General features: G+C 52.6%; 1 protein-coding gene across 2 annotated transcripts; it reads right to left on the reverse strand.

Annotated features, from left to right (window-relative positions):
- Positions 1 to 1,467: 1,467 nt before the first annotated feature.
- On the reverse strand, positions 1,468 to 14,073 carry Pi16 (peptidase inhibitor 16). Of its 2 annotated transcripts, none has more exons than XM_046450770.2 (7): positions 13,667 to 14,073; positions 9,382 to 9,603; positions 6,657 to 6,766; positions 6,253 to 6,341; positions 4,887 to 5,573; positions 4,594 to 4,711; positions 1,468 to 1,742 (listed from the first exon to the last, which is right to left on the reverse strand). In XM_046450770.2, exons 1-6 carry the CDS (start codon positions 13,835 to 13,837, stop codon positions 4,611 to 4,613), a joined length of 1,380 nt encoding a protein of 459 aa, XP_046306726.1. In that variant the 5' UTR covers positions 13,838 to 14,073; the 3' UTR covers positions 1,468 to 1,742; positions 4,594 to 4,610. The 2 variants fall into 2 exon arrangements, with proteins under 2 accessions (XP_046306726.1, XP_046306727.1); XM_046450771.2 differs by having other exon boundaries at positions 5,313 to 5,573; positions 13,667 to 14,066.
- Positions 14,074 to 20,949: the final 6,876 nt, after the last annotated feature.

A 20,949-nucleotide genomic window follows, 5' to 3' on the forward strand; every position in this document is an offset into this window, starting at 1 on the left:
GCACTGATGACTTCCTGTGATTCCCCGGATTTAGGGGCATTTGGATCTGTGAAGCCTGTACTGAGCTGGCCCTGAAAGAGCCCTTCCCTCTGATAGCCACATCCTCCTGGATATTTGGAGAGGCTGCCCATGGACTTGGCCATTCAATGCCTTGGGCAGGGTCAGTGACCTCTTGAGGTAGTATCCTGAGGTCTTTTAGGTTTCAGGGTATTCTGTCAGTCGTAGAAACTGGAATGGCCGGTGCTGGCCTGAGAAAGGAGGCCGACTCCACAACAAGGGCCAGAGGCAGGCCGCACAGTCTTGTTCTAATGGGCAAAGTGGGAAGGGATTTTTGGGACCCCCTCGTAGTGAAGCCTGAGGTGACAGGGGTGTCCTTTGTTGGCCCCTCTGCAGCCCTTGTCACTGCAGCCCCAGAGGCCGAGCAGCCGAGTGGCAGTGCTGCAGCAGACCTTTCCCCTCTGGGCCCCACGGCCTCCGAGAGTGCCGGCGCCTTTTCTGCTTCAACAAGCCCTTTATGCTCAAGGCCTGTGCTGACTAGCCTCCTCCCTGCCCATCTCGCCCCCTAACCTGTCTGTCTGTCTGTCACAGCTTGGCCTGACAGGTGCGGATATCATGCCCAGTGTCCTTGTATTTCCCCAAAAAATAAATTTCCCGGGTCCCTACTTATTTTAGGCAGGTTCTTTCATGTGACAGGTTCCCTGAGGGCTGTTAGCAGATGCTCCTTCTTTGCAAAAGGCAGGAAGAGCCACCCCCAGACTAGAGAAGGTGGGCTTCTATGGGTCCTGCTCCAGGGGGCCCCCGACCCAACCACCACCCAGGCCCTGGCAGTAGATCAAGAACTGGTCCAAGAGGAGACCCTGGCACTAGCTGAAGAAAACAGGCGAGGGACCTCCCAGGAAGGCAGCTGGTTGAACCTCTGTCAGTTAATGGAACACACTCTTATCCTTAGACAAAGCAAAATCACATAATCAACACAGAAGTGGACAACCTTCAGGATCAAAAGATTCAGTGGGAGCCTTGGAATGTAGCTCAGTGGTAGAGTGTCTAGCATGTGTGAGGTCCTGGGCTCAGTCCCCAGCTCCACAAAGCAAAACAAAACAAACGTTCAGTGCACTAGGAATCGGGAAAACTTCCTCGGCTCGATAAAATGGCATCTATGAGAAAACCAGAATTCAGATTGGTACATTAGTGAATGGGTTCCTCCAAGACCAGGAATGAGAATGTCCATTCTTGCCTCTTCTAGTCAATATTGTACAGGAGATTCTCATTAGGAAACTGCATGAGAAAAATGAAGTAAAAACCATATGCATTAGAAAGTAAGAAGTAAAAAATGACCTGTTTGCAGATGACATGACTTATACAAAATCTTAAGGAATCCATTTTTTTAAAAACGTATTTAATCAATAAGTTCAGCAAGGTAGCTGGATACAAGATCAATATTTTGAAAAAAATTATTTTTATACAAACTAAAAAAAAACAATTTCATTTACAGTAGCATAAAAATAATAAAATGCTTAGGAATGTTTAACAAAAAATGCAAAACTTTGAAAACTACAAACATTGTTGAAAGAAATTAAAGAAGGGCTCATTAAGTGGAGGGACAGCCCATGTTCATGGTTGATTTAACATGGCAGATTACACAGTCTGTAACAAATACTCTGCTGACTTCTTGGCAGAAATTTGACAAGCTGATCCTAAAATTCATATGGAAATTCAAGGGGCCCAGAATAGCCAAAACAATCCTGAAAAAGAAGAACAAAGTTCAAGAACTCGCGTGTCCTGATTTCAAAACTTCAATACAAAAGCTGCTTAATTAAACTCTGGCATATGGAATAAAATTCAGAGCCCAGAAATAAACAAATTTATGGTCAATTGATTTTTGACAATTTAATGAGAAAAGAATAATTTTTCAACAAAAAGTGCTGGGACAACTGGATATTCACATGTAAAAGAATGAAGCTGGATTCATAGGAAAAATAAACTGAAAATGGTTGATTAAAGATTTTAAGAACTAAAACTAAAAAGGAAGCACAAGTATAAATATTTACGACTTTGGATTAGGCAATGGTTTCTTAGGTGATGACATCTTAAGCACAAGCAACAAAAGAAAAAATAGATTTGACATCAAAATCTAAAACTTATATTAAAGAATATAAAGAATGAGAAGCCACAGAATGGGAGGAAATGTTTGCAAATCATTTATCTGATAAAGGACTTGTACTGAATGTATAAAGAACTCCTACAACTCAGGAAAGGACAAATACACAGCCCAAGACAAATAGCCATCAGGTTAGTCATCAGGGAAGTGCAAATTGAAACCACCAGGGGATACTGCTTCTCACCTGCTAGGGTGCCTGTGATGGAGAGAAGAACAAGGGTCCTGAGGCCCTCACATGCTTGGTGTGAGAATGTAAAAGCAGTTCAGGGTTTCTCCAAAAGTTAAAGTTAACTATGACCCAGGTATTCCACGTATATACCCAAACAAACTGAAAACTCATGTTAAAAAAAACTGGTACATGAATACTTAATGTGGCATTATTCATAGCTCAGTAGTGGAAAGAACTGAAATGTCTACCAGCTGACACCTGAATGAATGAATTATGAATGGACGAATAAAATGCATTCCAGAGGGCTGGGGATGTAGCCCAGTGGTTGAGCATTTGCCTTGCATGCACAAGACCCTGGGTTTGGGCGGCGGGGGCGTGGGGGAAGTGAATCTCCTTTTGGTATTCACAACAGCCAGGGACTTTATTGATGTATTTTAAACCACATTAAATAAAGAGTCTGTTGCCTTAAAAAAAAAAAAAAAAAAAAAGACCGTGGGTTCAACCCTTAACACTGAGGGAAAAAATTCCAGAGAATGGAATATTACTTGACAATAAAAAAGAATGAAGTTCTGATCCATGTGACATTGATGAGCTTGAAGACAAGTGAAAGAAGCAATCACAAATTATATATGGTTTACCAGGAAATCATATGTAATGTTAAGAATGGGTCAATTCATGTAGATAGTATATTAGTGGTTACTTTAGCTGGAGTGGTGTGGCTAGAAATGGGGAGTGACTGCTAGCAGGTGTAGTGTTTCTTTGGGGATAATGAAAATTTCTAAAATTGCTAGAAGTGGTGGTTACACAGTCCTGTGAATATACTAAGAATATTGTGTTGAGTGGCAAATCTTAGGTAACGTGGGTTATTAATGGAGCTAAAAATGTATATAAAGAAAATGAGGCAGGACCTCTGAAGCCTGCAGCCTGGCCTGTAACCAGGCCATCCTGCCATTCCTGCCCCTCCTGCTTCGGCCTGCTCTGCTCCCCCCACCACCCTTGGTCACCCATTTGCTGCTGTCCCCACTTGTGTTTTCCTGGCCCAAGGCACTTCTGGAAGAGCCTGCTCTGTTTTCCTGGAAAAGCATCTGGGACCCCAGAATCCGACCTCGGGGCTCCTCCAGCACCAGGGCCAAGCCCTGCCTGCAGTGCATTCCTAACCCCGTTGCAGGGGGCCTGGGCAGCGGCACCCTCTGTAAAGGTCAGACACCTTGCCGACCCTGAGCCTCAAACCAGCTAGGCCCCATTGGGAGTCACCAGATCACCAGAGCCCCGGGCCTGCCCTTTCCTGTGTGGCCTGTGATGTGGGTGGCGGGGAGTTACAGGAAGGGACCAGATGGAGTATCTGGGGGGAGAAGATGTGAAGGGGGACTCCAGGGTCACAGGTTGGTGGGGGGAGAGCCTAGGCAGGGCCTCCCACATTGCCCTCCTTGCCTTCAGCCCTCATAAGCACTGGGGCACTGGGTGCTCCCAAATAGGCTTTATTCAGGAGTCAGGGGGCCTCCTCTGGTCCCTGCCTCCCAATCCAGAGAACCCCACTTGGGTAGGGCTTGTGCCTCCGCCCCTGCCTCCCCAGCCGCATGGGCACACGGACCCACAGCCTAACAGCGCAGGGCGGTCCTGCTGGACAGGAGCGCGCCCAGAATCCCACCCCCTGCAGGAATCCATGCTGGGGCAGGAGGGGTCCTGGCTGGAGTGCAGCCATCTTGGTCCCTGAACTGGCAGCCAGCGGGGATGGTGCGGCCGGATGAGGCACAGGCCTGGCAGCCCTTCCCTCCCCAAGGGCCTTCAGCCAGGAAGCTGAGGGGCTGGGAACAGGGTGGGGAGATGGCAGTTGAGCAGCGACCTGGGAAGGCAGGAGGCACGTCTGGGGACAGCCCTGTACTCAAATGGCTTGAGGAAGAGGCCAGGAGATTGGAAGGGGTCAAGGGGCTCCTGGGAAGCCCGAGATCCTCTGGCTCCAGGAGAGCAGCCTGCGGCCACAAGACAACTAGATACCGGGTACTCGTGGCCACTGGAAACTGCTCAGAAGTCTGTGTCCCCCACACCCCAGGAATAGGCACTCCCTCCTGAGGCAGTCAGGGGCTAGTCCTGTTGAGGCCTCCTGAGGGGATCAGAGCTGGCCTGGGATCTGGCCAGAACCTGGGGTGCAGAGGAGGCACTTGGGCCACAGAGCAGGATCTTCCCAGGAAATGGGGACCTCTTACTTGGAAAAAGACAACCTGAGTGAGCAGGAGGTCAGGGTTCCCCTCCCTTCCCCCAGGCTTGCCTTGAATGTTGTCCCCTTCAGAAGAGTCCAGCCAACATCAGGGGAGACAGCAGCAGTAGTCCCTGGGAAGGACCCCACATGTGACCGGAGCTCAGCCTCCACTCCCTGCTCTCTGTACCTGTGGGAAGGAAGGGGCTTTGGCTCAGCTGGAGAGAGCTGCCACCGGCCTCACCAGCCCACCCCCAGCAGGGAGCTGGGGCCAGGGAGGAAGTGCCTGCTGCGGGTGCAGACCTTGCCAGCCCAGGCCACCTCCGCTGGAGGCAGGTGGGAAGGAAGGAGGCTACAGCCCTTACCTGGCAGGGATGACTGCAGGGCCAGGGTACGCCCACCCCTGGCATTAGCAGCAGAAGGAGCATTGGGGACATTGGGCCGGGACTTGGAGGAGGGCTGCCCCGTGTGGTCCAGGGTGGCCTGCAACTCATCTGGTTTGTCCTGGTCTGGAATATCTGACACCAAGATCTCACTGGAAGGAAGCAGCTCGGCTTCTGCCTCAGCCTCTGCCTCAGCTTCTTCCTGAGCATGGGGTAGGGATTCCCTTGTCCCTGTCAGGGACATCTCAGGGTAAAGAGGTTTCTCTGGGCTTATGGAGGGTGCTCTTGTCTCGCTTTCTACTTTGTCCGCATATTTTGGAACAGAAACATGGGTCGATTTGGGGACGGTGACCGGCCCTTCATCCAAGGAGAGCGGGTCGTGAGCTGTTGACGCAGAAGGGACCTCACTCGTTAGGGAAGGCGGAGCCTCTGTGGCCGTCGCCGAGGGCTCCTTGGTGGCTGAGGAGGACCGAGTCTTTGTTTCCACAGTGGGCGGGGCCTGCGTGGCCGGGGAGCCCGAGACCTCTGTCACCCAGGAGTGCGCGACCTCTGTCGCCGGGGAAGGAGCGCCGGCTTTCCTGGAGCCTGAGGCTTCCGTGGCCCGAGTGGACGGGGCCGCAGTTTCCAGGGAGGGCAAATCCTGCTCCTCTTCCGGGCCACTGATGGGTTCTGATAAGACACCCAAGGCCGCGTGTCAGTGTCGCAAACCGGACCCCACCTCCCTCCGCCACCGCAACCAACGCGGGGCAACCGCGGCTACCAGGACGCACAGACACCGATAGGGACACCTCCCCAGCGGGTATGTCCCTCGGGGATGTCCCTCACTGATAATAAATGTTACTTTTTTTTTTTTTGGTACCGGGGATTGAACTCAGGGACACTCTGCCACGGCGCTACCGCCCCCGGCCCTCCCTTCTTGTTACTGGCACAATTGCTCCTTCATCCACCTCTCTCCAGTTTCCCTGCGACCTCGCCGCTTTTCAGGGACATCCTCCAGCTGCGCGCGGGTTCCTAAGGCACCTGCCGCCCCGCAGGCCCCGCCCCCAGCCCCTCCGCCACGCCCACTGGCGCGGCCCGAGCCCTTTTCTCCGGCCTTCTCCAGCGGACCTCTAGCGCGCTGCTGGAGAGCCTCGGGATTCTGCTCTACCCTCCGTAGTGACCGCGGGAAGATTGGAATCTGGTCACCTGGCATGACCGGACCAAACTAAACTGGATGCGCAAAAGGCAAAGCGAACCGCCGGGGGTTCCTGGCGGTCGCATCCCACCCCTCCCCTGCCACACCCGTCCAGTCCGTCCAGCGGCGCGGACCTCTTCCCCGCCCCCGCCCCGCGCGATCGCCCCAGCTCACCGCAGAGAGAGTTCTCGCAGCGGTAGTCAGGGGGACATTGCGAGCACGGAATTCCCTCCTGATAGGGCCTCTGTCCCTTCACGTTCCCCCTGCAAGAGGCGAGGATGGTGCTGGAGGGGAGGCTTCTGTACCCCCACCCCGTCCCTTCACTCGTTCACACACTCGTTTACAAGTGCCCCTGGGTCTGCTGCCTCCCGCTAATAAATCGCTGGGCGACCTCGGGCTCCCTGTGGCCTTCTCTGGCCAAGGAGAGGCGACCCCATTGGTACCCTCTCAGCTCCCTGGAGAATATAGCCCCAGACTGACACCCACTTCCTCAGGCCCGACCCAGTTCAGATCTCCTTGGCTCTGCCCACTCCCGCCTCCCCACCTCCCCCCATCCTTGGGGCTTCCCCAGCACTTACGGGGGCTCGTAGTTGCACACCAGTAGATGGATGTTGGTCTCCTCAACTCCCTGGAGCTTCTCACAGAAGTGGGAACCACAGCCGATCCTCTCTGTCTTGCCCCAAACCACCTGAAGGACAGCCAACCCGACAGCTTAGCCCTGAACTGGGTGGCATGGTCCCTTACTGGTGTCTGTCTGCACCAGCCTACACCAGGCATCAATTCCCTGACCACACTGAACAAGAGTGGAAGTCAGGGGGACATTGCGAGCACGGAATTCCCTCCTGATAGGACCTCTGTCCCTTCACGTTCCCCCTGCAAGAGGTGAGGATGGTGCTGGAGGGGAGGCTTCGGTACCCTCACCCCCGCCCATCACTGGTTCAGGAGCAAAGTTAAGGGTCATTTGCTGCCGGGGGCAAATGGCCCTGCATATGGTTTCCTTTTCTTTGAATATTTTTGAACAAGAAGGTGGAGGTGGGGGAGTTCTTCCCTAACAGTCTACTCTTCCTTGCCAAACCTACCAATTCCCCAGGCCTCTTTTCCTGATGCATGGAGGTTGGGGGGAGGTACTGGGGATTGAAGGCAGGGGTGCTTAACCACTGAATTACATTCCTAGCCTTTTTTTTTTTTTTTGAGACAGGGTCTCACTAAGTTGCTGAAGTTGGCCTCAAATTTGTGATCCTCCTGCCTCAGCCTCTGGAGAATTGGGGTTACAGGTGTGCCTCCTTCCCTCTTTAAATCTTCCTGCAGTTCCAGAGTTCTGATATACCCTCTTGAATTTTTCCTGTGGGTTATTCCTAAAGATCCTTGCATTTTATACAAAGAAATGGTTCTTAAATGGAAGAAGCTTAGGCATCAACCACAAGAAGTCCAAGGAGGACACTGGTGCAGTTACTCTGAAAGTGGAACTTTTCCCAAACCACACGGAGGCAAGAACCTGCTCTTCCTGTTTCTAGGCATGGGTCTCCTAGCTGCTAGAATGTATTCCATCTTCAGTATAAAATTCTTGTGGGGCTGGGGATATAGCTCCACTGGTAGAGTGCTTGCTTCTCATGTTCAATCCCCAGTACCACAAAAAAAAAAAAAAAAATGACCTCTGTGTGCTGCCATGGGTGGAACCACCAACCTTCCCTTGCTATTTCTAGGAGGAGTTTGCCTAGGAGTCTTTCTGCTTATCAGCTGAAGATCTTCAATGCAGAAATGACACACAGTGCCTGTTCCCACAGCCCAGAGAAAGCTGGGGTGGAGCTGGGCATACAGGATCCTGCTGGGCACCGCCAACAGTCCCTCTGGGAGCTTGTGTGTGCATGGAGAGGGGGAGAGGTGGCAGGGCAGGAGGGAAGAGGATTGGGAGGGTCCTGGGGCCTCACAGCTTCCTGATCTGGGTGGGTGCTGTTGAGATTTCCTTCCCTAAAGATCAAGACTAAAAATACCACCTAAAAGAGGCACAAAGAAATGGAACTGGAGGACGTGGTGGGAAGATGTTTGGTTTCCTTTTCTTTGAATATTTTTGTCATGTTGTCATTTGTATTTGACAAATAAGCACTGAGAGAAGAAAACAGGACTCAACAAGAAGGTCAAGACCTCCACCCCCGCCCACCCCTTAGCATTCACGTGCCTCTTAACTTAAGCCCAAACTTTCAAACGCAGTGAGAACCCAGCCGTGAGCAACAGGTGATTGTAAGAGGCAGAGAATGGTGTCAGAAGGCTCCCCGAAATCTTCCTTCAGTGACAATTTGCCTTATTTATTTATTGGCACTGGGATTGAACCCAGGGGCACTTTACCACTGAACCACATCCCCAGACATTTTATTTTTTACTTTGAGACAGGGTCTCACTAAGTTGGTGAGGGTCTCAATAAGTTGCTGAGGCTGGGCTGGAACTTGCAATCCTCCTGCTTTAGCCTCCAGAGTCGCTTACAGAGACAGTTTGCTCTTGTACATAGTTAATTAAAGCAAAAATTAAACAAGGTTGTCTATTTGCTCTTTTAGTCCCAGGTGGATTAGATTCAACAAATTAAGCATCATGATACACATCAGGAGAGAGAGAGGGAGAAAAGAGCAAAGTTAAGGGGCATTTGCTGCCGGGGGCAAATGGCCCTGCATATTTTAGACAAAAGCAGGAGAGAGCAGGACTGCTTAGAGCCCAGTCCAAATTTCTCCTATGACAATAACTACCATCCACGAAACTGGCTCTGTGACATCTAACTTATGTCTTGCCAGATCAGGCCAAAAAGGGTGGTCTGGGTTTTCAAAAGATGGTTTTATGTTTTTGTTTGTTTTTTTTTTTTGGTACCAGGGATTGAACCCCAGGGTTCTTCACCACTGAGACACATCCCAGCCCTTTTTTTATACTTTATTTAGAGACAGGGTCTCGCTGAGTTGCTTATGGCCTCGCTAAATTGCTGAGGCTTGCCTCGAACTCGAGATCCTACTGCGTCAGTCTCCGGAGACACTGAACCCGACAAAATTTATGGTTTTTAAGGAGTAAAATGACGATAGTTCGGGCAGTTTGAGAAGCAGACTTCGTCAAAGGCCTCCGCAGCCCATACTGGCTGTGCAGTGATGGGTCTTAGTGAGCACCTAGGGGTGAGAGTGCTGAGGACCCACTTTGGGGAAGTGGAGAGGCTTCCCGGCAGGTGAGAGAAGAGGTGGCCGCCCCCGCCATGGCCCCGCCCCGCCCCGCCCTCGGGCACGTGGCCCCGCCCCCGCCCCAAGGCCCCGCCCCGCCAGCCGTGCCTCGCACCTGCGTGTAGTGGCCGCACATCTGGCCTGGGGTGCAGGCGGCGGCGCTGAGGTTGTAGTGCTCCCTCTCGTGGTGCCACTCCTCCATGGCCAGGGGCACGTCCAAGCCCTCGTCCGTGATGGCGAACAGGTTCTCTCCGCGCCGCCCGCGCTCCTTGTTGTGGCCCCACACGCACTGCTGTGCGTAGGCCTTGGCGAAGGCGGCCAGCTCCGGGTCCCACCTCTGCAGGGCATGTGGGAGGGAGGTGAGGACGCCTTGGGCACAGTGGAAGTGGGAGAGGGAGGTAAGGGCGCCCACAGATCCTGCAGGGATCAGGGCAGAAGATTGAGGGTGTCCTGGGGGCCTGAGGGGTCCAGAGACTCATCCAGCCACCCACTCGCCTTAGAGAGGTGACCCTGAGTCATGACCTGTAGCAGGTCTCTGCTCCTGATGGGCTTCTGTGGGAAAGGGAGAGGGAGCCACCCCAGGCAGAAAATTTCCTCAAACTTGGGACCATTCACCACCTGTGTGACTTGAGAGAACTCTCCTAGGTAGCAGGAAGATTGAGTCACCCATATGGTGTCTGTGACAGTTATTAATCTTCTATGTACAAGGCGGGCAGTGATACCCTTCTCAGGGCATTTAAACTGCTCTGAAGCCCACAAGGCGTCCAGTGAGATGGCCAAGGCTGGGGTGTTTATTCAGTCCATTTTGTCTCTCGCCCTCCTCTTCCCTCTCTCCCCACTCCCCTTGGGACGGTCCAGCCCCATGCCTTTATCCTCTCCAGGCTTCCCTCCCAGGTGCTATTCTAAGTGCTCTCAACTGTCATCTGACAATGCCTTTCCCCAAGAAAATTAAGCGTCTTGTGTGACAATGCAGTAGGCCCCTCACTGAAGGGCCCGGCTGCCTATCTTCTGGCCCTAGTAATCCACAACTGTCAGGTCCCAGAGGCAGGGGGCCTCAGGTGAGATGCTGGGAGGGGGCATGTTAGGATAGAGGGCCTCTGAGGTTCTGCTTCTGGCTGGGAGGACAGACTGAGTGTGGGTGGGAGGAGGAACTAGCAAGGCATCTGACCCAAAGGACTGGGGAGGGAGGCCTGGATCCCATTAAACTTTGTCCTTGGCCTCTCCTGGAAATGGATGTCCTGGCGGCAACTGTTGCTCCACCCTCCAGGCTCAGCCAGCTTTGAGAGCCAGACAGCCCATAAAGCAGCAGGAGCCCGGTGACCCCAGAGGAGGGGGCTGTGTGGCCACGCCCACTCCCCACCCACTCAGGGCTCCCGAGCAGCTGCTGGAGTGGGGATGGAAGGTCCAGGCTGGGACAAGGTTAGGGCTGGGACCTCAATGAATCCCTTTCTCTCTCTGGGCATTTTTGTCCCAAATCACTGGTCCCTGTCAAATTCAGCAATGGTGGAAGAGTTGGAGAGGGGGTGGACCAGAATGCAATCTGGGGTGAACTGCAGGCTCCAGGCTAGACAGTACACTCCCTCAGGGTAGGGCAGTCATGTGTCCAGTGTCTGACACAGTCGTGCTTAACACATACTGTCGACTATTGATGGCAGAAGTGGCTCTGCTTAAAGCAGGCTCCCTACAGAGTCCAGGTTAGACGCTTGACGTCCTACCATTACAGAGTCGTGGCTTTGGGTATGAAGGCTTCTCAGTCAGTCATCCAGTGCGCCCTGTAGAGGTGCTCCATCCACCTTGGCCACTTGGTCACCAACTGGGAGCCAGTTCCCTAGTCCTTCCATTCATTCCATACTCCTGGGCACTGTGTCAGCACTAGGACAACAGCAAGCACCAAGGAGCCCAAGTTCATAGGGTTGTAAAGTCAGCTGGATCAGGATGTGGTAAATACCATAAGCAGTGAGCACTACCAGGCACCAAAGAGGGCCATTTAGCCCAGGCTGAGGGTGGAGAAGGGGGACACCCAGCCAAGTGTTCAAAGATGTTGGCCAGGTGGAGCCGGGGGGGGGGGGGAGAGGCGCTCATGCAAAGCACAGAGCTGAGACATTCCCACTCCCCTTGGGACAATCTGTACTCCAAGCCTTTACCCTCCTCAGACTTGAGGAAAGCCAAGCTGCTCAGGTAACTGAAGGCTAAGGGTGAGCGGGAGAGGGGGCTGGAGAGAGAGAGGCAGCGGCCAGAACACACAGGGCTTTCTCAATGAGGAGGCAGTCGGGAGCCAGTAGGAGCCACTGAAGGTCTTGGACAAGGGGCAGAGCCATGTGTTAGAGCTCTCATTCTTGTAGCAGAGGCCAGCGGCTGGGAAGGAGGTGGGGGCTATCCTAGGAGTCTCTGGGTGCAGAAAATGGAAGACTGAACCTGGTTTGTGTCAAAGAGAGAAAAGGCTGAGGGTGGGGAGGTAGGAGTGGGGTTCAATGGAACCCTCTGGAAGGTAAAAGTGGTGACAAGTAGAGTGGAGGCTAAGAGAGAGGGGAGCAGCTGCGATAAGACAAACCTGCCTCACCCGGGATCCATTCTCTCCAGTGTGCGACAGGGGGTGTGGCTCCATGGTCGAGCACTTGTCTGGCATGTGTGAGGCCCTGGGTTCAATCCCCAGTGCCACACACACACACACACACACACACACACACTCATTGAGCACTGCTGTGTGTCAGGCACTGTTCCTAGAGCTTTACACATCTTGCTCATTTAATTGTATAACTACCCTGCAGGGAGCTGTTCTATTATCATTCCCACCTCACAGATGAGGAAACTGAAACACAGAAGAGTTAAATAAATACCTTGGCCAAAGTCGTACAGCTAATCACTGAGAAAGCCAAAATTAGAATCCAGGCCATCTGGCTCCAGGGGCTCTGCCTTTACCCCTTACTGAGATGGAGCCTGAGTCCTGTCTCGAACGCATCCTGACACTGGCCCAGCCTCATTTCCACCTTATCACTTCCCACGAGGCAGCTGCACATCACTCTGACATCTGGCACTGCTTCCCAGCATGTGGCCATACTCCAGGAGGCACCTCTTGTCTGGGAACTGCTCCAGCTTGCGTAGACCCTCATCCTGGGCCTGCAAGACGGGAGGGCATTGGGGATCTACAGACAGGGACACCGAGGCCCAACAGGTCCCAGGCTGCAATCAGGGGGCTGTTGGCAGAGTGGAGGCCATCATCAGGGGCTCTCTGTCGTCTGCATTTCCGGGCTGCCAAGGCCAACGGGCTGTGAATGGGGCGTTGGGCGTGTAGGCAGAGCCCTTCCCACAGCTTTCACCCGTCTCATCCTGTCTGACTCTCAGGACGGGGGTTGCCAGGCCCATCTTCCCATCAGGAAGCAGAAGGGAAAGGGGCACCCAGAGTCACTAACCCAGATGGGACGGAGCTGAGGTTAGAATTTAGGCCTTGGGCCCCCAGGCTCACTCCCCAGGGGTGACTTGCTCTCTCAGACCAGCTCCAGGGCTTCCTGGACACTGCCCACCCACCTCCCAGGCCCCCAGGGGAGGCTGGAGAGGACCATGGGGAAGGGCAGGAAGGGAGTGGATTTCCTCACCCCATTTCTAATCTTGAGCACAGACATCCCTCCTAACCCTGCCACCAAATGGCTCTCCCTGCCTGGAAAAATCCGATTTCTGTCACCTTACACACATGCATGTGCCTTTCCTGCATCTGTTTCTCACTGGTACATAAATAGTATATTTATGTACTTTTTTTTTTTTTTTGAGATTTCATCCCTGCCCACAAAATTATATCTGTGAGGTTCAATCAGTGGTGTGTGTGTGTGTGTGTGTGTGTGTGAGAGAGAGAGAGAGAGAGAGAGAGAGATTATGACCCCATTTTACAGATGAGAAAATGACAGATGCTGAAAGGACTTGGCCCAAATCATAGGTCTCATTAGTGATGGAGACAGAATTTGGACTGTGGGGTCCAGAGCTCCCTCTGCTTCTGGTTCCTGCTCCCACCCGCCTCCTCAGTACCTCCCTCCTGCCCCAAGTGCAGACCCATCAGCTGCCCTTCCTTTCCCCATCATCTTGAGGGGCTTCTCAAGACTCTTGTCACAAAGGTGCCCCCCTTACAGAGGCACATGCATTTTTGGAAGTGCTGGGACGGGCCACTGGAGTGGGAAGCCAGGGCTTCCAGATGAGCTGCAGGAGCCCAAGCATGTCCCTCTGAACCTCGGTTTCCTCATCTGTATTATGGGGCCGCTCATGGGAACCTGTGAGGTGAACAATGTCAGGACCCTGTCACTGGCCCCAGAGGCGGGTCTCCTGAGACAGCCAGCTTCAGCATGGGGGGTGGAAGTGGGGAGGAGCACTGGGCAGTGGGCCCTGCCCGGCACCGCTCCCCCAGCCGCACTCACCATCCGTCGCATGTCGGAGGCCGGCGGGAACACCTGGGCACGGTAGAGGTTGTGCAGCTCCACCATGGCACGCTGCTCATCCTTCGTGAGGGCTCTGGCGGGGTCTGGAGTGGCCACCAGCAGCAGTGGTGGCAGCAGCAGCAGTGCCCGGAGACTGCAGGAGCTGTACATGGTGGCCAGCACTGCCTGCCTCTCCCGTCCAGGGGTCTGGCGGCTGGATTTAAAGTCCTTCCCACACAAGCACCACCCTGGCTGGGGTGGGGCAGCAGGGCTTGTGTCTGGAGGCCCCGTCGGCTCTACAATGTCTCGGGGAGGGCTGGGTCCCAAACAGAGCCGAGTCCACTCCCCCTGAGTCCTTGGCAAAGCCTCCTTTCTCTGGTAACAGGGGCGCAGGCCAAGGGCTGTGTGAGTTCTGCAGTCCCTCCCGAGCTGTGGACGGAGTCTCAAGGGGCAAAACATCTGCAGAGATGTGGCTGGTCGCCCCTGGGCCACACCCACTGGGTGCTAAGGAGAGAAACTACCCAGACCTACCACCAGAGGATGGATCCGGTGAGACAGGGAAACCACGGTGGCTTTGGAAGGACACAGGAAGATGAGATGTTTGGTAAAAGGTTGGTCCAACCTAAGTCTGCATCCCAGTCCTGCCCCTTGCCATCTGCGTTTCTGGCAGTACTGAGTGACAATAATCATGCCTACCCACAGGGCCGGAGGAAGGAGTAATGAGATGTAAGATCCCACAGTGGCTCGAGTGGTATCTGCGCATCGTGAGCCTTTAGAAGGGAAGGCCACAACGCCCCGCATGGTGAGTCCTTGCCTGGCTCCCAGCCCAGGGGAGGCAGGACCCTTGTGGTGGGAGAAGGGCCCAAGGTGTTTCCCACTCTGGCTGTGTCCTGGCGTCTGGCCCCTCGCATGGGCAGGGTCTGGCCCCAGGTGTGTTCTGTGAATGCTCGTGCTGGGGTGCGCATTTGGAAACGGATGCTGGGACCTCTCGGATGTCACGTAGTCAGGAGATAGAGTGGGTCTGCTTTCCAAAGCAGGAGACAGCAGAGAAGCAGAGGGCGCGTGAGCTGGTGCAGCGGGAGCTCTGCGGGAAGGGCTTGGGAGGGCACCAGAGGGAGACTGGCGCAGCCACCCAGCAGGGTGCTGTCGTGGCCACGCAGGGCAGGGAGCTGGAACCGGCACTCCCGAAATCTGTGGGGACCATGAAGCCTGCACCCTTAGTCAATGGGGACCTAGAAAAAGCTTACCCACAGAACTTGGAAGATTTCAAGGAAACCTGTCCCTACCCAGGCCTCCAGGTAAAGAGAAAAACTATAACAAAAACCTTGGCCTGGGGCTGGGGTTGTGGCTCAGCGGTACAGCGCTCTCCTAGCATGTGCAAGGCCCTGGGTTCGATCCTCAGCACCACATAAAAATAAAATAAAGATATTGTGTCCAACTACAACACACACACACACACACACATATATATATATATATATATATATAAACCTTGGCCTGGCATGGTAGCACACGCCTGTGAACCCAGCTTCCCCGGGAGGCTGAAGCAGGAGGATACCAGTTAAAGGTCAATCTGGGTAATTTAAAGACCCAGTCTTGAACAAAAGTGGGATGGGGTGGGGTCCAGTGCTGGAGGGTGTGTCAAACCACTGTCATACCAGGATGGGGTTCAATCTCCAGGACCACAACAAACACACACACACACACACACACAAAAAAAAAAAACATGTTTTATGGATTCCACAAGAAACAAAAACAAAAACCCACTAATCAATTCAGCAAAATTGCAGGATTCAAAATCAACACGCAGAAATCAGATGTTTCTATGTACTAATAATGAATGATCCAAAAGAAAAAGAAAACAATTCCATTTACAATAGCAACAAAAAAAGAATACAATTTGGGCTGGGATGTAGCTCAAAGGTAGAGCACTCCTGGGTTCAGTCCCTGGTACGGAGGAGGAGGAGGAGGAGGAGGAGGAGGAGGAGGAGGAGGAGGAGGAGAAAAGAGAAGGGAGCGGAAGGAGAAATGAGAAAAAGAAGAAAAAGAAAACAGGTTTCATGGCACTGGGTGAAGCCATGATTTCTTGTCTGTGTCACTAAAAGTGTATTTTGTATCTCAATCAACAGAGCGAAAAGGCCACCCAGGAATGGGAGAAAGTATTTGCTGATCATGTATCTGATAAGGAATTAATATTTAGAATATATAAAGAACTGCTGCAGATCAACAACCCAAAATAAGCAATCTGATTAAACAGTGGTCAGAGAACTTGAACAGACATTTTCCTGAAGATACACAGGTGAGCAGTAAGTACGGGGAAAGATGCTCACGGCTCGCCTGTGATCCCAGCTCCCCCAGAGGCAGAGGCAGGAATATCGAAAGTTCGAGGCTCTCCTGGAGCAATTTAGTGAGATTCTGTCTCTAAAGAAAATTTAAAAGGTGAGGGGAGCACTACCATATGCAGTGTCCTTGGTTTGATCCCCAGTACTTCCCAAGACACAATGATGCTCAAAAATCACCAATCACTACAAAAATGCAAATAAAAATCACAGTGAGATACCCCACCACATCCATTAGGATGGATATTTTAAAAACAAAAACCCAGAAAATAGAAAGTTGTTGGCAAAAAAATTAAACACAGTAGTACTATATGACTCAGAAACTTCACTTCTAGGGATGTAGTCAAAATAACTGAAAGCAGGGGTTCAAACAGACATTTGTACGATGTCTTAGAGGTCTCTCTGTGTGTGTGGGTGTACTGGAGATTGAACCCAGGGACTCTACCATTGAGCTACATCCCCAACCCTTTATTAAAACTTTATTTTTGAGGGCTGGGGATGTGGCTCAAGCGGTAGCGCGCTCGCCTGGCATGCGTGCGGCCCGGGTTCGATCCTCAGCACCACATACAAATAAAAATGTTGTGTCCACCGAAAACTAAAAAATAAATATTACAATTATTAAAAAAAAAAACCAACTTTATTTTTGAGACAGGGTCTTGCTGGCCTCAAACTTGTGATCCTCCTGCCTGAGCCTCCTGATTTGCTGGGATGACAGGCGTGCACCACTGCACCTGGCTTCATAATGGCATTTTTTAAAACAACAGCTAAAAAGTAGAAGTGACCCAAATGTCCACGAATAAATGAATGAATGAACAAAATGTGATATGTACATACAGTAGAATATTATTCCACCTTAAAAAGAAAGGAGTCAGGAACAGTGGCACATGCCTGTAATCCTAGTGACTGGGAGGCTCGAGGCAGGAGGATTACAAATTCAAAGCCAGCCTCAGCAGTTTAGTGAGGCCCTGTCTCTAAAGAAAATACAGAAAGGACTGGGATGTGGCTTAGTGGTTTAGCACCCCTGGGTTCAATCCCCAGAACCAATAAACAAACAAACAAATCAATAGGTAGATAGAAAAGAAGTTCTGATGCAGGACATGGTGGATGAATCTTGAAGACATGCTAGATGACATAAGCCGGACACAAAAGAACAGACCTTTGATTTCCCTACATGCCGTACCTGGAGCAGACAAGCTTATCGAGACTGAGGGTAGGAGGGTGCCCGCCGCTGGCTGTCAGGAGGGACAAAATCCAGCAGCCTGGGCGGGTGTTTACCCTGGGAGGGGCCACCATGGCTCTGAGGGACAGAAGCACCTGTGTGTGCACCGTGGGGACGCGCTGGAGAGGCCTCCTGGAAAAGGTCTGTTTGGCAGCAGGCGGTGGAGGAGAGTGGTTGCCTGAGAAGAGGCCCAGAGGGCCAGGAAGCCCGGGAGGCTGACCCGAGCTGGCCAGAGGCTGGGGGACCGAGGGCAAGTGGCCGGGGCTCACTCTTCAGGGCCTATTCCTCGGTGACTTGCAGAGCTTTCCCTCTTGGTGACCTCACTTCTGTGACAGTCCTCTGAGGCGGGTCTCATCACCAACCTGCACAGGGAAACCAACGTCTGAGATCAGGTGATTTCCTGGGAGTCTGGAACGGTGACAGCAGGGGGACCAGAGTCCAGGACCTGCCACTAGGGAAAGCGGAAGATTAATGGGAGCAGGAGCTGGGGACAACGGGGTGAAAGGCAGGAGGGAAAGGAAGGGGACAGAACCAGGCAGATGGAAGATGGCTTTGATTTATATCAGCTGTGCCTTGTCCATAAACCTGAACTTGGGGGAAAATGTATCTTCTTTTGAGTGATTATTTCTGTATATTTTATATCAGCTTTCATTTTTTTGTTGCACTGGGGATTGAACCCAGGGCCTTGTGCATGCGAGGCAAGCACTCTACCACTGAGCTATGTCCCCAGCCCCTAAACCAGCTTTCATTTTGAACAGTATAACTCTGTCACAGAAAAATTAATCCAGAGAGGAAAATAATTATTCCACATCTAGCATTTGCTTCTAGTCTTTGAGCAGACGCAACTCAAAAGTGTGGCCGATGGCCTGGTGCTGTCCTGACAGGTTCTCCTCACTGCTCTTCAGTGTGACAGGTGCAGAAAGTGTGAGCATTTAGAAATTCTTTGAGCAACTGGACAGAGTTGTTTGCTGTCTGTTGAACCTATGATTAAAAATTGGGGCTTTCGGGCTGGGGATGTGGCTCAAGCGGTAGCGCGCTTTCCTGGCATGCGTGTGGCCCGGGTTCGATCCTCAGCACCACATACAAACAGGGATGTTGTGTCTGCTGAGAACTGAAAAATAAATATTAAAAATTCTCTCTCTCTCTCTCCCTCCCTCCCTCTCTCACTCTATCTTTAAAAAAAAAAATTGGGGCTTGGTACAACAGGAGAGAAATCTCAGCTATATTAAGTATTTCGGTTTTCATGCTGATGGCCTACCTCAATGACCCCCTGCCCTTAATGGCTTTTATCTTGAGGACATGGTGTCTGGAGTAGAAGGTACTGGCATATCCCCCAGCTCTGTGCCGTTCTTGAGGGTGATGGCTTAGAAACAAATAGCATTTGAACTCATTTGTGTTAAGAGAGGGTGCCAGACATTGAGAACCAGCAGATCCATCTACTCTAAAAATGACCCTAGGGCTGGGCTCCAGGGGGAGGGGTGTGGGGTGGGCTCTGGCCTGAAGAGGAGCTGCCCAGCTGTCCCAAGTCCTAACTAGGCCCTGGCCCTTGGCAGGCCAAACTCAGCACGTGCCCACAGCCTTCAGCAGGCAGCTCTTTGGCCTCCACAGGGCTGGGCGCCTGGTCCAGACCCCCAGGGACTCCTGGGCTGCTGGCCTCCTGTGAGGCGCAAATTCCTGATTGAGTACAGCTGTCCCGGGCCTCATAGGACTGTAATGGGACAAAGTGATAAACTGCCCTCTTCTAGAGAGTGAGTGGCTGGGCTTGGTTCTGGAGCTGGTGTGGGAGCCTGTGGGGAGGGCATGTGGCAGTGATGGCGAGGCTGTGGCTGGGCTAGCAGGAGGGACATGGGGAGGTGTGTGCACCTGGCAGGGGGCCAGCCTGCACAGGCATCTGAGCCTGACCTTTTATCATAGCTGGCTGGGTCAGGTAACCACGGCACTGGGGACCAGAGAAGAGTGTGTCCTGGGAGGATACAGGATAGTGACCGTGACAAGGGAGTCGCTGTATGGCAGCATAAGGAAGGGTCAGGTGTCTCCACACAGACCCCTGCCAATCTCTCAGGAAAGAGACTCAAGCCAGTATGATGTCCTGCCTGCCCAGGCTCAGTCCCTCACAGTGTCCCTATGCCTTATATATACATGTGCCTTATATGCAGGCATATAACAGTATAGATGATTTTACAAAGCACAGGTAATATGAGCACCCACGTGCCCACACTCAGCTTAGGGCCCAGAACTCCTTCTCTGGTCCTGAACACACTCCCCTGGCAGATGTAGCCACTGTCTGAAGTCTCTGGTTTGTCTTGTGCGTGATCTCTACGGTGATCTCTATTTCACTAGACATTCTGTGTCATATGCAATACGTGACCCTGCATTTCATGTCTTGAAACACCCGTGATCTCTGAGGGAACTCTCTGTGGTGGTGGACATGTTCTCTATCTGAGTGGATCAGTACAGTAGCCACTAACCTCATGTGGCTATAAGCACTTGAAGTGTGGCTAGCTAGCATGACTGAGGAATCACATTTTTAATTTTAGTTCATTGAGATTTAAAGAGCCCCATGTGGCTAGTGGCTACCACGTTGAAGAGCACAATCTAGATCCTTCTAAAGGCTTTGTTCCTTTTTGAGATCTGTTGATGTCAGGGTATGTAGATCTACGCTGCTCATTTTTCCTGCTGTATAATATTCCATTACATGAATACACAGCCATCTATTTACCCAGTTTCCTACTGATGGACATTTGGCTATTTCCACTTTTTTTTTTTGCTATTACAAATGGTGCTTCCAAGTGATCCTTGTAGGCATCTCCATGTGTCTTCTTAATTTCTTCATTTCCAGTGCACACGATGGTGGGCCATGACCACAGGCCTGGGTCACTTGGAAGCCTCCTGGCTGCCTGCCCACCTGGTCTCTTCCCCTCCACACACCCACTCCTCTCTTTGGAGTCCATCAGTCCACCCAGCCAGGATTACATCCTTCCTTCCCAGGAACCCAGAATGGCTCCCGCTCCTGTTGCGCCTGAGCCCAGCCCCTCCCCTGAGCCCAGGCCCCACTCTCTCTCCTACCCTACTCCTCACTGTGCTCTCCGATGTCCCCCCGCCGGGCTGGCCCGACGCCTTGCCGGCCCCTGTGCGGGTCATCTCCCAGCCCCGTGCCTTCATTCTCCAGGGAAAGCAGCCGTCCCCTCATTCTGGAATCGTGGTCTCCTTGCTTCTCTTCCTCAAACCCGTTACGATCTCTCGGTTCTGGATCCTCTCGGGCCGCTTGTCACTGCAGCATCCATTTAGAAATCACTCATAAGAACCGACGCGGGCTGGCCCCGGCTGGGCAAGACAGACAGAGCCTCTGCCCCGTGGAGCTTGCCGGCCGCCCCAGCCTGCCGCAGTCCCCGCTGCCGGCCTTCTCCTTGCAGCCTGGCACCAGAGAGGTGCTGTGTGAGGACGGGGTTCACTGAGAGTGAGGGGTGGGGACGCCTGGCTCCCAGGAGGCTTGAAAAAGGACCCGGAGGTGGGAAGCTCAGCCCCACGGTGCCTCACAGGATCTCCACAAGCCCAGAAGAGCTCACTCATCTTAGCAGCTCACAAGACTGACACGAAAAGAGGCATGTCATGTACATATTTACACTTCTGTCCCAAGGAAGCTGCTGTGGACTGTGTACCTCCCAGAATTTTATGTTGAGATCTAACCTCCAACGTGATGGTTCTAGGAGGTGGGGTCTCTGGGA

Source organism: Marmota monax, unplaced genomic scaffold (genome assembly GCF_021218885.2).
Source record: "Marmota monax isolate L192 unplaced genomic scaffold, Marmota_monax_Labrador192_F-V1.1 WCK01_AAM20220418_F8-fsc00127, whole genome shotgun sequence".
NCBI classification, from domain to species: domain Eukaryota; kingdom Metazoa; phylum Chordata; class Mammalia; order Rodentia; family Sciuridae; genus Marmota; species Marmota monax.